The sequence below is a fragment of the Megascapheus bottae genome, chromosome X (genome assembly GCF_031878675.1).
Source record: "Megascapheus bottae isolate mThoBot1 chromosome X, mThoBot2.hap1, whole genome shotgun sequence".
NCBI lineage: Eukaryota > Metazoa > Chordata > Mammalia > Rodentia > Geomyidae > Megascapheus > Megascapheus bottae.
The window spans coordinates 20,864,343-20,882,622 of NC_143547.1; the positions used below are offsets into that span (position 1 = coordinate 20,864,343).

The following is an 18,280-nucleotide window of genomic DNA, read 5'->3' on the forward strand; positions in this document are numbered from 1 at the left end:
GTATGCATACAGTGAAGAAAGGCAGAAATTTCATGTAGGATGAAATAGAATACTGCAAGATTTCATCACATTACTCAGAAGGGTGAATAACTTAAAACTTATAAGTTTTTTTTCTGGGGTTTTCTGTTTAATATTTTGAGATTTAAGTTGACTGCAGGTAACTGAAACTAAAAGGAAGAATTCAGGTGACAGGGTACTATTGTATATATTATGAAGAATAATTCAGAAACAACAACATAAATTGTGGGATATAAGCATCTTTTTGAGAATAAGTTATTACCCCAAATATTTGAAGCCTTTATGTTCTCCTTTCTGTTCCCCCATATGTAATCATGATCTTCAGTCTTCCATGAAGTATGCAATGTATGTACATATACAATAAATATATGCATTCATGAATTATATATAATATTTTATATGTTATACCTTTCATGTATTATAGTCCTTCTATATAATTTTTTCTGTAACCTAACTTTTTGCTCTTAGCATTTTTAGACATATAGGCTGAAGCCTATAATACCAGTTCGCAATTGCTTCGCCAGCCCTTACATTTATGCTGTGGTACTAGGTGTAGGGAAGGAAAGATGGATGGTCCCAAGGTAGTGACCCAATTAAATTGTGAGAGAAATGATGGAATATGTCTGGCAGATGTTTTTAATTATAGTGAGGAGAAGTAAAGTTACACAGAGAATTTGGAATCACTTCAATATAAGTATTACTTTGTAGTAAGAAAAACATAAAACAAGTACTTAATAAATGCATGTTTACTGATTTAAAAATTAGGTTTTTTTTCCTCAAAATTAGGTATCTCGATATTTTTTTAAATAGGTAGTTTTACAAGTGAGGTGGGAAAATGATCTAATTAATTTTTCTGTTTTTTTGCTTTTCTACCTTTCAGTGTTTTCTGCATTCACTCCCAGGGAATGTGATTCCTTCTCTAGAGATTTTGAAGGACTGAGGTTGAGCATCAGTAGTGAAACCCAACTGCTGCTTAACTGAACACCACAGCAAAGGCTTCCAAGACATTTTTCAGTTCAAACAATAATGACTTTCTTGGAATGCACTCCCCCCACAAAAGCATATTTTCTGTTTAGCCTCAAAGAATACCTAGCCATTGTCAGCAATTCTACAGATACTTTATAAAAACTGCTTTTAACTTAGCAACTAAGTGACTCTAGGTTTGTCTTGGAAACCTTAACAGCTGTACAGATCAATTTACCTTCTGGAAGATTCAACCACTGCTCTTCAAAGCTACTGCTGAAGTCCCTATCATGTCTAAGAACTCGGAGTTCATCAATCTGTCATTTTTATTAGATCATGAGAAGGAAATGATTCTGGGAGTCCTAAAGAGAGACGAATATTTGAAAAAAGTGGAAGACAAGAGAATAAGGTAAGTAGACTTTTATTGTTTTAGCCCCCCATTAACAGCCTTCGGTTTGTTTTAAACAATGTACATCAGAAATATAGTAAATTCAACTACACTGGGGAAAAAGATATTAGACTGGCATTTTTTAATCACTACTCAGAAGTATTCTAAGTACTAGAAAATATTATTTGTACTATATCATTTAGCTAACTAACAGGATGAATTTGAAATAGAAATAGGGTACTGAGGAAAAAATTCATTTCCTAACAATATCATAACTATACTTGAGGACTATTCATGTCTGAGTACCAACTCAGGCACATATTAACTATGACTTAACATTAATTATTATAGTTTAGATCTATACTGTTCCCCCAAAATCTTATTTTAAAGGCTTGTTCTCCAACCTGTGGTACTATTGGGAGGTTGAAGAATGTTTAAGAGAGATGAGTGACATGGGCACAGTTTTATTCACATTCCTTTTGTACAGTACAGCTCCCTAGGTATGATCTCAGCCATGTTTCAGCCAGAATCCATGTTGATTGGCTTCATGACCTGCTCTGAATTACTACATCATTACTCTCATCGGTTGCTGCCTGTACTGCCTGTACTTTCCAGCTTTAAAATATATTTGTTACATTTTGCCCATGAAGATAGGATACACAAAGTATACTTCCCAAACTATAGTCTGAAGCTCATGTTTATAGTTTAATTTAATTTACAAAAATTAAGGGGAGGGGAGTCAGAATTATATCTAGGACTTATGCATAATAATCATGCTCCTGAGCAATATCACCAGCCCATGAATCTTATACTTAGGCCTGAGGAAAAAACATTGTCATAATGTTATCTTATCATGTTGCGAAACTACTCAATGTGCCTTAGAATTGGAACTACATTGGATGCTTTATTTCTACTTTGCCTAGGCACATAACCAAGTCTTGAAGACACAATTTTTAAATTAAAATCCTGGTATTTTCTGTGCCTAGAATCTATGTGAAAACAAAATAGTTAGGGGCCAGGAGTGTGGCCTAGTGATTGAGGGCTTGCCTAGGACGCACTAAGCCCTGGGTTCAATTCCATGGTACCACATACACCAAAAATGTTGGAAGTGGTGCTGTGGCTCACGAGTGCTAGCTAGCCTTGAGAAAGTTCAAAAATAGTACCCAGGCCCTGAGATCAAACCCCAAGACTGGCAAAAAAAAAAACCAAAACAAAGTTAATCATTTTAAAGATGTCAATTATAATTTTGCATTACATGTCCAATCATGAAAGTTACTAAATTTTCTAATGCATTGCAAAAAGGCATATTGCTTATGGGCAATTACATATTAGCCTCTTATTTATGACATTCTAAGGGAAATTAAAAAACACTCTCTTTAGGGAGAAATAATTTAATAACCAGAACATTGTAAACTAGTAAATAGGATTTGTTCAGAATATTTGCTTCTGCCATTTGCATTAACATTTTAGAAATAATCTATTATATTCCCAATTTTCTTTTCTGTTCTATTTTCTTTGACATTTTATTTGCTATATTTATTCAGTCAAGTTATGTAATAAAGCAGAGATGTTAAGAACAATAACAATAATAATTTCTTGGATTTTAAATATCTTTTTGAGAATAACAGAAGAAAGGCTCTTTTAAAAAACATCCAACCCAGGGCTGGGAGTTTTGCCTAGTGGTAGAGTATTTGCCTAGCATGCGCGAAGACCCGTGTTCGATTCCTAGGTACCACATACATAGAAAAAAAAACAAAAGGTGTGCTGTGACTCAAGTGGGTGAGCACTAGCCTTGAAAAAGCCCAAGGACAGTCCTCAGACCTTGAGTTCAAGGCCCAGGACTGGCAAAAAAAAACAACAACAACAAAACAATATCCAACCCATGCCCAGAGTTCAAGCCTCACGACAGACCAAAAAAAAAAAATCAAAGAAAACCTTTCATAGAAAATATGTATTTTAAAGGGTATCAATGTATGTGAATTAAGGCACCTTCTATCTGGCAAATATAATGTAACCCTTTTATCAATTACAATAAAATTATATGAAAAAAAGAAAATATCTATTTTTTTGAAATATATTTTTATTGTAATTAATAAAAGGGTTACATGATATTTGCCAGATAGAAGGTGCATTAATTCACATACATTGATACCCTTTCACATGTCTTGGTATCCATTTCCCTCCCCCTCCACACCCCCCACCCGTCTTGGTTTTCCCCCATTCCCTATCAAATTTCAAATATCCAAATACAAATAAATTCAATATATTAGATAACAAAGTGAGATACTATAACAATATGTTTTCCCCTTGTTTAATAATAACAGTAGCTGTTATTTACTGAGAATAAATGTATTAGGTATATTATTTCATTTTTGTCCAGAGTTCTCAGAATAAGAGATCAAGCTAGATGACTCAGGCCCAGTTACTCTGTGTTTTGAGAAATCATGACACCGTGGGTGGCATTATGTTTAGAATACATCCTGTTAACTTATAATCCGCAATTCGAATCTTAGATGTACAATGAGACACTTGAGAGATCTTTTCATAGATAAATGTAATTTTCTTATTTGACAAAATAGATATAATATTAGCTACCTCATAAGTTCATTGTTAGGATTAAAGCTAACATTATGACAAACATAAGCACTTGGTAAGCTCTTGTTATGACTATGATCCCTGTTCTTGGTCATTTCCTTGTGCAATAGATACAAACAGTGCTGTTTAGATCCTCTGAGATCCCTTTTGTTGGATCTGTGCTCTCATCTCCTTCCTAGTCTTGTATGTGTTACTTCTAAAGGACTTACACCTTTGTTAAGTGAAAATCTATCAGGAAATTCCCACAATTAGAGAGCCACAAGTTACAGGTAAATGAAACTCTAACCTGGAGAGCACAAAACCAACTGATAGAAAACCCCAAGACAGGGCATTTTCTGCAATGCAACTTACTATCCAGAGAATTTGATATCATACTGAGGCTGGAACTAAAACATCTTAGCCTTGCTTGGATCATCCTGCCCTTTTGCTGCCTCCCTTACCACTTAGAGCTTTTCCCCAAGAGTACTTCAAATAAATTATGAACACACTACTGTACATCTCAGAATTGGCTTTGACAAAGTCCAGCCTGCAACATTGTAAAGCTTATATTACTGAAACTTTTGCTATTGAACAAACTTCATTTCATGAGAAAAATTAATGACCTGAATCTAGGAGTGAACATTCAAATAAAAGATTCTTTATTTACTCAATATAGAAGTTAAGATGGTCCTAGCAATTTTTATCATAGTTATCAAGGTTTATGGTTTAAAAAAAGAGGTGAGGCAGATTTGACCATCTTAGTCAGACAGTATAATTTTCTGTTGCCTTTTTACCTTCTAAACTCTTTTGATTCTTTCTCTTTTTACTATGAGTTTAAATACAATCTGAATTCATTTCAGAGTTACTTAACTCTAACTCATCAAATACTCATAACTGAGTTCTTTTTTTTTTGCCAGTCCTGGGCTTGAGCTCAGGGCCTGAGCACTGTCCTTGGACTTTCTCAAGGCTAGAGCTCTACCACTTGAGCCTCAGCACCACTTCCGGCTTTTTTCTACATGTGGTACCGAGGAATTGAACCTGGGTCTTCGTGCATGCTAGGCAAGCACTTTAACCACTAGGCCAAACTCCCGGCCCCATCATAACTGAGTTCTACAAATAGATTTGATCACTTGTTCTACTAGATAACATTATGGACTATAGGAGAAGAACAGGATGATATGAAAGAAGACCCTACAGGTATTCTAGCATAGAATTCAAGGACTGTGTGACCATGAATTGAGGAAACATGATATCTTTATTTTTATGTAAAAAATAAAGTAAACCACAATTTAAACTGAAATGTAATGACTTCAGTTTTTTTGTAGACAGTAAACTACAGTAGTATTAAGTTGATCTGTAGCTTTGTGACAAAGAGAAGTTAGAGAAATTATAACAGCACATTGATGCTGTAATAAAATTTCAAAATATTATTTATGCTCATTACTACCTTAAAATAATGCTAATTATATCAGCCACATAATTTTATTTAATATGTAACATATTTACTTTCTCTGGTTATAGTAACTAATTTAGTGCATCCCATTTTCTTTATAAACATGTGTAATAGGTAATATACAGACAAAACCTAACTCTGAGAAAGAAATCCTTAGGCTTCACCAGATTAGCAGTGGAATCCAGAAACATTAAGATGTCTAATACAAACACTGACAGTCTAGTGAGGGAGAAAATGTGATTGACCCAGCATGAAGACAGTCAAGCCATAAGAAAAATACAGTTTTTTATTATTCAGTTTATTTTAATCTCTGCAGATCTTCAGTGGATCAGATAAAGACCAATTGTATTACGACAGACAATCTACTTTATACAGCCTACTCATTTAAACATTAATCTCCATTTAGACACCTCGATACCGAAGTAACCAGAAACAATATTTAGCGAACTTATCACCCAGTGGTTCAGTTAAGTAAACAAAATTTCATAGATGTATATAATATTCGTTATTGCCCCATCCCATAATTTTGTGAATTTTATAGCTAATGCTGTCTTTTCAGTCCTGTTTGTGTAGCACTCTCTCTCCCTCCTTGCATCTAACCCTTTGTGGCTACACTTAGTTGATTTGTTCCAGATAAGACAGGGAACTTAGTTCTTTTTCTTAAATACCTTCCCTTAACCATCAACATAGGGAATTTAGATCTGAAGCATATTATTGCAACAATAAAGAACTATGCTATAGAGTTGTAAATTGATATTTTGTAGGAGTCTAAAGGATGAAATAATTATAAATAAAATAGAAATTGGAGGGTTGCCTTGATCTTGACTTTGAACAGAGAAAATTATTTCGAGATTATTCAGTACAGGTCAGCTTCATGATGTGATACAAAATTGCCTTTAGGTAAGATGCAGAAAAAAATAAAAGCCTAATAATTTTAGCTGCATTTTTCTATTCTCCTGTGGTACTGGGTTGAACCCAGGATATTGTACTTTCTAGACAAGCAATTTTCCACTGAGCTATATCCCAGAACAAAGTTTTAAGAATTACAGAACTTATGCAGAAAATTACCTGAAATGCTAGAAAACTGACATTTTGGCAATAATAGATGTATTATGTGTTTTGTGTTTGAGTAGGTTCTTCTGATGGGATGTAAATCTAAGGGAAAAGTATATTGAATGAATACTGTATATTAAGCCTAATATTGTAGTCAACACAGTCTCTGCAGTATGGGATTAAGTTGGTACTGATCTTAGGGGGCTCATATAGATGCTTTATACTTGAAAGACACATAGAAGCCTGATAATCTCCTCTAGTCATGAACCATAGTCTAGTGAAGAGTTATCTGTCTACTACCATCACTTTCTAGATCCACCTAAGAGGCTCAAATATATATACATATGTTTGTGTGTGTGTGTGTGTGTGTGTGTGTGTGTGTGTGTGTGTGTGTTTATATTCTCTTTCAGACCAAGCAAGAAGGAGTAGTAGGAAACACAAATGCTCGCTGGGGAGAACAAACCTCTCAGTTTATTGATGACTCTAATGCAGTGAAGAAAAGGGGAAGAACTGTTTTGATAGAAATTGAGTTGTCAATAGTAATTGCAAGTGGAAAAAATACCAAGTATGTGACCACAGACAGAATTTATTGATTATTTTATAGCTTAGATTTTTTTAACTTTGTCTCTGATTTAGATAAGGTGTTTATAGGTCAAAATATCATTCTAAAACATCTCATTAACAAATTCTTCCTCCACATGGTCTCCTGAAAACAATTGCTATCAAATGTCTACTTTGTCATATTGATCTATAATAATAATTCTCCAAATGCACTGCCCAGTTATCAGCAATATTCTCATAATGGGATACCATTTCCATTTGAATATGACACAAGATGACAATAATTTCCTTTATATTCTCTTTGATACCTAAACTTCACCCTACCTCAGTGGTAGAACCTATTAGATGCTGTCCAGTGTGCATTTTTCCAGCCTTCCTCCATATATCAACCTGCTTTTGTCAGATTTTTTAAATTATTAACCTCTAGGACTATGGTTCTTAAGAACATTATTATTGGTGTGCAGATGGATATGAAGCCAAATATGGGCTACCCAGACATATAACCTAGAGTTTATATAAGGCTCTGGATATTTCTAATGAATCATGGTGTTCTAGTTTGGGAGGAAAAAAGCCAGCACATTGATGAAGCTAAGCCAAAAGAATAGCTGAAAATTAGCCAAGTATCAGTGACTCACACCTTTGATCCTAGCTACTTAGGAGTCTGAGATCTGAGGATCAAGTATTAAGCCAGCCCAGGTACCAGCCAAAAGCCAAAAATGGGGGTATAGCTTAAATGATAGAGTACCAACCTTCAGTGAAAAAGGTGAAGGACCAGCGCCCAGGCCCTGATTTCAATCCCCGATACACACCCCACTCCCTACATAAAACAATGCTGAAAAATTATGATAAACATCCTGATGTACTAGAACTTGCCTCTGAAGTTCTTAAACAATTTTACTTAATAAAGAAAAATAGATTAAGTTCTTGCTTAAATAATTGTCTTAATTATTTATGGTAGTGTGAAAAAAAGTTATATGAAGCAAGTTATTATATAAATTCAAGGAGTCAGAATTAACATATCTTGAGGCTATTTCTATAATCTCTATATAGTCAACATTTCTTGGCCTTCTATAGGCCAACTACAGTTTTAGAGAGAGGTTATGGAGATTGAGCTCAGAGCCTTGTTTTTGCTACTCAGCCACCCTCACCCCGATTGGCCATTTTTATTGCCAGATTCACAAAGTTATAGGTAGGTCCAATTATAGATAAGACTTTATCTATGGTATAGACCAGGGGCCAGCAATATTTTTTCCTGTATAGGACCAGAGTAAATATTCTAGGCTTCACAAGCCATATATTCTAGTTCTATGCTCCAACAGCTTTACCACTGCAATAGGAAAACAACAATATATAATATATAAGCAGATACATCTATATTTCATTATAAAATTTTTCTCTTTTTCATCAGTGTATATTAATTATATAAAGGAGTTTCATTGTGATACTTATGTACATATATATATACATTCCATATTTCATCAAATTCACCTTTTCTGTTACTCTTCATTATTCCCCTTTTCCTTTTAAAATGATTTCTCCTAGTTTTTATTCTATTCTAATAAATTTTATTTATAAGAGCAAGCTGAGGGGGGGTGGTATTGGAGCTAACACCCTGGTTTGTTTTAGCAAAAAGTTGCATACATCTAAAAGACTCGATACCTATCTCAGGGAGAAGGTGGGACAACTATTTTTCCAAGAGAATCATTTCATAGAGTTAGTTTAGAGACAGTTATCCAAGCATGTGCTCCTGGGTGTGAGATTGGATGATTTTATAGGGTGACCTCATCTTCAATCAGTAGTACTACAGCTTACCTAACTTTTATTTCCTGTAGTAGGAGAATGATAAAGAACCTAGAAAATATTAAGAGAAGAGCCTGCAAAATTGCAAGGGAAAGATTGCAAATTTATTTTCTAGGTGAGATAAGGTTATATTTATAGTTCCATTAACATATAAGGAGAGTGGCATGCAAAGTGAGCCTTTGGAGTGGTAGAACTGCAAGTCGCCACTTTGCAGTCTGGTTCCAGTGCCTATACTCTAGTCTTGTGCCACTTGGCACTTTGGGGTGATTTGTCTGATCTCTCAGCAGATCAGAAAGTAATAAAAAGAGAGTAAACTATCCAATGTCTACCTCACATTACTGAGTATATTTCTCAGTTCAAAAAGATGTCCTCATTTTATCTTCTTGTCATTCCAAAAGTGTGTATTGTAATGCATGATGGCTATGGCAAGTGAAACTTAAAAGACATTCATCGTCTTGTTCAGCCAATAAACAGAGCTGAAATTTGATCACTTCATCTATGCTTGTTGACTCTGTTGAAAGCTTACCCACAGCTATCAGAAAAGAAAAGCAACAAAACAGAAAACATTGCTTTAGCCTGGTATTTACTGACAGATCTGACCTATAAGCTGTATAGCATTATCCAAAGTTGTTATAATTTGTATTAAATATGAAAACTGACAAGAGTTCTTTATGTAGTTCTTCTTTTCATGCCGACTAAAAGCTGAAACGCAAATGCATCAGACTTTGCTCTACATAGCTGGCTCCATAGAAATGTACACCTAATCAAGCCAGAACCTAGTAATATCAAAAGACCATATACTGCAGCCTGGAAATTGCCATTCTGTTCATGTTTTTCCCTTTTATATAGCTTATTCCTTCAGTTCAGTCCTGGTGGAAGGGAATGAGAGAGAAATAAGAGGAGAAAGTATAGTCACATTGACTCTTTGGAACCGGACACATAAGCGAAATATGTGGTTCAGCGGGATTAGCAGTTATTTGAAGAGCTATACATTCAGCTGGAAAATTAGGGAAAACAGTAAGTGCCAAGCAATAAGATCCTCTTAATACTCTACAAATGTTTGATCTACAAGGCCATTCATTTTTCCAAATCCAAGAACTTTACCAATAAGAAAGAAATTAGATTGACTTTCTCAAAAGCCTAAATAGCCACTGTCTTCTTAAAACACCAGAGGAGCTAGTGGATAGGACTTCTAGTTTGTTAAATATTTTGCTGCAGTCCTAATAAAACTACCGCAAAGCTTCTTAATGTATTAACAGAAATTCCCAGCATGAACATGCTGGTTTCCTAATAGAAATCAAACTCTTAATGAGTCACCAAGTTACAAAGATGACCCAGGTCATACTTAAATGAATTTAAAACTTTGTAGAGCTTTCATACCAAGATCTTACTAATTTCCATAAGAGAATACATGATATAGGGCAAGTGGGCAAATAACTGACATTTTGACTCTATAGCATTTCTCCAAGTAGTTCGTTCTTATAAAATTTATAAGCATCAGGCCATAATTACCTGGTATTTCGAGACATGTAAAATATCAAACTGTCCCAAGTAAATAAACATGTATTTGCCAGACCATTTTGTTTAAAATAGTCACAAATAGTCAGTTACCTGTCTAGAGTTCATATATATGTAGATATACACACAGATATATAACATATACAGCCATACATATACAAATATACATACTTGTATCTATAAAGAGCTATAATTTTATATATGTGGCACATAATATATCAAATCAGAGATAAAGATTGTATATAGAATTAGAAAAATGTGCTATATTTTTCAAGATAAATACATATGTACTAGGGAAAGAGAAGAGAGAAAAAGAGCAAGAGAGTAAGAGAGATTCTATCTTTATCATGGCTCTTCCCCTATGTTCTCATTTGGGACTCTTCCTCTTTTTATAATATCTCTAGCTAAAATTGAGGTATAGTTTATATACATCCACGAAACCACCATTCCCTTTTACTGTACATTGCAGTGACAGAGAACCAGAAAGTGCATGTAATCTAAACTATGATTGACAGTGGGGGCTGAGGCTAGGGACATCTTGTCCTCTAATATAGGTCAATTCATAAGAAAATATGTAATGATAATTTTATTCTTGAGAAAATAAATATTTTGGGGGCCGGGGGTTTGGCCTAGTGGTAGAGTGCTTACCTAGCATGCACGAAGACCCAGGTTCGATTCCTGGGTACCACATACATAGAAAAAAAAGCTGGAAGTGGTGCTGAAGCTAAAGTGGTAGAGCTCTAGCCTTGAGAAAGTCCAAGGACAGTGCTCAGGCCCTGAGCTCAAGCCCAGGACTAGCAAAAAAAAAAAAGAAAAGAAAATAAATATTCTGAAAAAGTTTTATTGTCGGATGATGTACAGAGTGGTTATAATTACATACAATGAGTATATTTCTTTTTGTACATTGTTGCCCACTCCCACATTTTTCTTCCACTCCCCCCAACTCTACTCCAAGTTGTAAAGTTTATTTCCAACACATTGTCTTATAAGTATCTCTGTTACACTGGTTCACCCTTTTCCCTTTGTCTTACCATTTTGTTGTTCCCCTTTACTTCCCTAATTCAAATAAACATATACAAATACACCAGGAACCAAAATCAGATACAGTGACCACAGGGGAAAAACCATAGGGGAAAAAATGAAAGAAAAAAGAAATAACCTCACATAATACATTAAAAACAGCAACCACATAGAAAAACCTCATGTTTTCTTATCATGGAGTCCATTTCATCTTATATGGTCAGATGTACATAGCTATTGAGTTATTGTGATCCTCTGCTAGGAAAATTCTAAACATAAACTACTTAATAAAAATGAAGGAAACCCTGGGCGAGGAGTTTATCCTAGTGGTAGAGTGCTTGCCTAACATGCACAAAGATCCGGGTTGATTCCTCGGTACCACATACATAGAAACAAAACAAAACAAAACAAAACTGGAAGTGGTGCTGAGGCTCAAGTGGTAGAAATATAGCTTTGAGAAATTCCAAGAACAGTGCTTAGGCCCTGAGCTCAAGCCCAGGACTAGAAAAAAAATGAGGGAAACCTGTAAGGACCTCCAGGATAAGGGAAAAAAAAGCCAGATAATGAGTGACTGTTGTCCTTAATGTACTATGTTATCACTCATCTCTTTTGCCATCACTTGGTTATCTCATTTTGTTACAATTTTTCACCTTGTTATCTGATATATTTTATATGTGCTTAATTGGTTATTTGAAATTGGATAGGGAAGGGGGGAAAAATCAAGATAAGCAGAGGGAATGTGGGAGGGAAATGGGACCATGTCATGAGAAAGGATATCAATGTTTGTGAAGTTATACACCTTCTATCTGGTGAATATAATGTAACCCTTCTATTAATCACAATAAAAAATTACTTAAAAAAATGAGAGTACAGACAATAGGGACACTGCCTAGCTCTCTCCCACAAAAAGAGAGAACCAGGGAATCCCACGAGCCAACTACCTTAAGAAATCCACAACAACAAACTCAAGAAGCAACGGAGAAGGACTCAAACCGGAAAAGAAATCCAGATAAAGCTCACATCCAACTTTCTCAAAGAATTCGGAACGCGAGGACCCCTCCCCCACCGCGCCGGCTCTGAGCTGCAAAAAGCCTCCGTGGAGGGCACCATGCCGGGCAGCCCCGACCGCTGCAGAAACCAGCACAGGACCGCGCCAGCCAGCAGCGGAAGCAGCGGAACCCAGACGAGGACCACAGGCGGCAGCGGAGACCCGAGGGGAGCGAAAGACTCCCCACCACCGTGGAACACCCACAGCAAACGCAGAGGCTTGAGTAGCCCAGTGGGTCCCCAAACCAATCGGGAAAGCAGAGCTGGTGCCAAGCAATAGAACTTAACTCAGACCCCTCCACCCCGCCTGAGAAAGACTGGCAGGAGCAGGGGGGCAAGGAATTAAGAATCCTGTCCCTTCCCTTAACAGCCCACTCCCCCAGGCCATTGACTGGCGACTGACAGGTGGGCGGTGCTAAGACCCAGCACCCCACCAAGGGAGGCGGAGGTGTCCCAGCTCCCACCCGCCCAACAGCCTCCTCCCCCAGGCCTCGGGGAGGACTGGAAACAGGCAGGCAGGCAGGGGGCAAAAACCCAGCACCCCACCAAAGAGGGCGGAGCTATCCCTGCTAGCACCCGCCCAACAGGATCCTCTCCCAGGCCTTTGTCCGGAAACTGACAGGCGGGCAGACACAAAAACCCAGCACCCCACCAAAGGTGGCGTGGGTGTCCCAGCTCACCCGTCCAACAGGATCCTCTCCCAGGCCACTGGGTCTGGAGAGTGGGGGGCGCTGAGACCTTGCCTTACAAGAGTGGGTGGGGTCTGTGGGAGTCTGGGAACCAGCATCTGTCTGACTCAAGTCTTGAGCCGGGCACCCTCCAGCTGGGAATCCTGAGCAAGACAGCACTGAGAGGCCCCACACAGTCACAGACTCCTGGCCAAAGCGTGGAAACACAGCAGGGAACTGAAGGGCCAACCAGTAGCCGAGCTCGCATTCTGAGAACCAGAAAGGCGCGGCTCCGCCCTTGGAGCCCAAGTCCTCAGCTGGGCCCCGCCCCTGGAAACAGAGGGGACACCAGCTGGCCTGAGAGTCCCTGGAAACTCTCAAACTCCAGACCCTTGGCCGAGGGCCACCCCTGGAAGCAGCGCAGGAAAACCAACCGTCTGCCCAGCCGGCTGAGACTGAAGCATGCAGACCCATCCCACGGCCCACTGTGAGGCCACTGGTTGGGCTTCGAGCTAGTCCTACAGCAGCACACAGCCTCTGGGAACAGGCCCAACACCTGCAAAAGCTGCAAACTCCGACCTAGTCAGCAGAGGAATCAAATTGGCTGAGAACCACCAGTCCCAATCCAAGTAAAGACCGCCACCTACTGACCACAGAGCGAACTACAACAAGAGTTCTCCATGCCTAGAAGAGCACAAAGACGAATTACGACATACATAAATAATCAAAGTCCCACACAAAGCCCAAAGGGAAACAAGAGCGAAGGGACGAGAGAGATGTCACCATCCCGAGAAATGATACCTGAAGAGACACGAAATATGACCCAAATCAAGGAGCTGATTTTGGAAATGAAGGCTGAATTCCAAAATAAAAGCAAGAAATTTCCAAGGAACTCTTCGAATTCAAAAGAGAAGTGGAAGAAAAGTTCAATACCAGACAGGATCAGCTCAGTGTCCACACTTCAAGCAAAAATGGAGGCATTAAGCAGCAGATTGATGGAGATGGAGAATAGAACATCAGGAACGGAAGATAAAACACAAGAGCTGGAACAGAGAATCGCCACCTTGGAAAAATCAGTCAGAATCCACCAGAGAGAGCTCCAGGAACTGGCAGATGCAGCAAAGAAGTCTAATCTTCGTATAATAAGGATTGAGGAGGGCGCAGAATTTCAGGACAAAGGAATGCAACCCTTATTCACCAAAATCATAGCAGAGAATTTCCCCAACCTCAAAAGGGAAAATACTCACATTATTGAAGGTTTCAGGACTCCAAACAGGCAAGATCTTAGAAGGAACTCATCTAGACATATCATAGTAAAGACACTAGATCCAAATACCAAGGAATTGATCTTAAATGCTGCAAAAACCAAGAAAGAGCTATACTACAATGGGAAAAAAATTCGAATCACAGCAGATCTCTCCACTCAAACTCTAAATGCAAGAAAAGCTTGGAAAAACATCATTGATGTCCTGAAGACCAACAACTACCAACCCAGACTGATATAGCCAGCAAAACTAGCATTTACATTTGAAGGAGAACAAGAATATTTCACTCCAAAGACAAGCTTTATGAATACATGCACACTAAACCAGCGTTACAAAAAATATTAATTAATCTAGAACAAATTGTAGAACATCAAGAACCCCCATCAAGAAGTGAATATCTATAATTCACTAAACACAAAAGGGGAAAAAAAGAGACAGAAAGAAACTTAGAAGTAAAAACAAATAATGACAATGGACACTGACCACTTCTCTATAATTTCCCTAAATGTGAATGGGCTGAACAATCCAATCAAAACACACAGAGCAGCAGACTGGATTAAGAAACACCACCCATCCATATGTTGCCTCCAGGAGACCCACCTCACTGCCAAAGACAGAAACAAATTCCAAGTGAAAGGATGGAAATGAATTTTCCACTCCAATGCACCAAGCAAAAAAGCAGGAGTAGCAATCTTAATCTCCGACAAAATTAACTTCTCAGTAAAATCAGTACATAAAGACAGAGATGGCCATTACATATTAGTAAAGGGTACAATCCATGCCCATAATATTACAGTTATAAACATTTACTCCCCCAACACGGGAGCACTCAAATTCATCAAACAAACTCTCTTAAAAATACAGAACAAGATAGACTCAAACACAATCATAGTGGCAGACCTCAGTACACCACTTTCAACAAATGACAGATCAACTCAACCAAAGTTAAGCAAAGATACCATCGACTTAAACGACACCATAGCCCAGCTGGGCTTAACAGATATACAGAGTCTTCCACCCAAGGGCGAAACTTTTTACATTTTTCTCAGCAGCACATGGAACACACTCCAAAATAGATCAGATAATAGTTCATACAGAAAACTTAAGCAGATACAAGAGGACTGATATAATCCCATGCATTCTATCAGACCACAGTGGAGTCAGACTAATTCTAAACAACACAGTCAAAGTTAAAAAACATTCAATCACTTGGAAACTGAACAACACACTTCTGAATAACTCCTGGGTAACAGATCAGATCAGAAATGAAAACTTCCTTGAATGTAATGACAATCAAGAAACATCACAAAGGAAATTATGGGACACAGCAAAGGCAGTTCTAAGAGGCAAATTTATTGCACTAGGAGCACATATTAAAAAGACATAAGAAGAGCACGTAAATAACCTTAAAAAAAACTGAAACACCTAGAGGAGCAAGAAAAATTAACTCTAAAACAACTAGAAGGAAGAAATAACAAAAATAAAATCAGAAATATCAGAGATTGAAATAAGATCTACTATACACAAAATTGATAAATCAAAAAGTTGGTTCTTTGAAAGAGTCAACAAAATAGACCCTTGGCAAGATTAATCAAAAATAGGAAAGGGGAGACTCAAATAAACAAGATTAGAGACCCCACGGGAACAATCACCAATGATTCCCAAGAAATTCAGTCCATAATTAATAGGTACTACTAGGACCTATATTCAAAGTAACAAGAAAATCTAGTAGAAATTGATGATTTCTTAAATAAATATAGGCCACCCACACTGAACAACGATGAGGTAAACAAATTGATCAGACCAATCTCTTACAATGAAATTGTGGAAGCAATCAGGGAAATGCCAACCAAAAAGAGCCCAGGTCCAGATGGATTCACTGCGGAATTCTACAAGACATTTAAAGATGAAATAACACCTATACTCTTGAAACTCTTCCAAGAAATAGAAACAGAAGAAGCAATACCAAACTCATTTTATGAAGCTAATATTACTCTCATCCCCAAACTAGGGAAAGACCAAACAAAAAAAGAAAACTACAGACCTATTTCTCTAATGAACACAGATGCAAAACTCCTCAATAAAATATTGGCCAACAGAATCCAGAAACAAATTTAAAAAATCATACACTACAATCAAGTAGGCTTCATCCCACAAATGCAAGGCTGGTTTAACATTCGCAAATCAATCAATGTAATACATTACATCAATAGAGCTAAGGATAAGAATCATATATTTTCTCTGGATGCGGAGAAGGCATTTGACAAAATACAACATCCATTCATGTTGAAAGCACTAGAAAAAATAGGAATAAGAGGTACATTCCTCAAAATAGTGAAAGCCATATATGAAAAACCTATAGCCAGTATTATACTAAATGGTGAAAGACTGGAACCATTCACCTTAAAATCAGGAACTAGACAGGGATGCCCACTCTCTCCACTTCTCTTCAATATAGTGCTGGAGCCCTTAGCCAGAGCAATAAGGCAAGAAAAGGACATCAAAGGGATCCACATAGGGAAAGAAGAAATTAAACTATCCCTATTTGCAGATGACATCATCCTGTACTTGAGTGACCCAACAAACTCCACTCCCAAACTTCTAGAATTAATAAACTACTTTAGCAAAGTGGCAGGATACAAAATTAACCTTCAGAAGTTAGTAGCCTTTTTGGACACCAACAATACACAAACAGAAGCCCAAATCAAGAAAATGATCCCATTCGCCATAGCCCCCAAGAGAAAAAAATACTTAGGAATATACTTAACCAAAGATGTAAAGGAATTATTCAATGAAAACTATAAAAGCCTAACAAAAGAAATTAAAGAGGACACTAGGAAATGGAAAGACATCCCATGCTCATGGCTAGGGAGAACCAACATAGTGAAAATGGCTATACTGCCAAAATTGATATACAAATTCAATGCAATCCCCATCAAAATCCAAAGACATTCTTTACTGAAATAGAAAATATAATCCAAAGATTCATATGGAACAAGAAAAGACCTAGAATAGCCAAAACAATTCTAGGCAAAAAGAGCAATGCTGGTGGTATTACAATACCAGACTTCAAACTCTACTATACAGCCATAATAACAAAAACTGCTTGGTATTGGCACAAAAACAGACCAGAAGATCAGTGCAACAGAATAGAAGACCCAGAAATAGAACCAGATACCTATAGTCAACTTGTATTTGACAAAGGAGCCAAAGATATACAGTGGAACAAACACAGTCTAGTCAATTATTGGTGCTGGCAAAACTGGGCAGCCACATGCAGAAAAGTAAAACTTGACCCTAGCCTGTCGCCATGCACAAGCATTAACTCAAAGTGGATCAAAGACCTCAATGCCAGACCGGAAACCGTGAAACGGCTACATGATAAAGTAGGAGAGACACTGGAACTCATAGGCATAGGCAAAAGATTCCTGAACAGAATCCCAGGGTCACAATAGATTGGAGAGAGACTCAATAAATGGGACTACCTAAAAATAGTTTCTGTACAGATAAAAACATAGTCGCAAAAGTAGAGAGACAGCCAACCAACTGGGAAAAGATATTCACCAATAATACATCTTACAAATGCTTAATATCCAGTATCTACAGAGAACTCAAGAAACTAATCCCCCCCAAACCCAATAAACCATTCACTAAATGGGCAACGGAACTAAAGAGAGACTTATCAGAAGAGATTAAAATTGCAGAGAAGCATATGAGAAAATGTTCATCATCCATGGTCATAAAGGAAATGCAAATAAAAACAACCCTAAGATACCACCTTACCCCAACAAGAATGGCCAAGATTTTGAACTCGGACAATGACAGTTGCTGGCAGGGTTGTGGAGAAAAAGGAACCCTACTACACTGCTGGTGGGAATGCAGACTAGTTCAGCCACTCTGGAAAGCAGTGTGGAGGTTTCTTAAAGAACTGAAAATAGACCTTCCCTATGAT

The 18,280-nt window shown here is 37.5% G+C and overlaps 1 protein-coding gene across 2 annotated transcripts in view; it reads left to right on the forward strand.

The window, feature by feature from the left end:
• The window catches only part of Sytl5 (synaptotagmin like 5), a 140,563-nt gene that overhangs the window by 32,793 nt on the left and 89,490 nt on the right, over positions 1 to 18,280 (forward strand). For both annotated transcript variants that reach the window (XM_090326972.1, XM_090326973.1), the window contains exon 2: positions 1,202 to 1,390. In XM_090326972.1, the coding sequence (XP_090183098.1) occupies positions 1,272 to 1,390 (119 nt within the window). In that variant the 5' untranslated portion in view covers positions 1,202 to 1,271. The remainder of the gene's footprint in view (positions 1 to 1,201; positions 1,391 to 18,280) is intronic.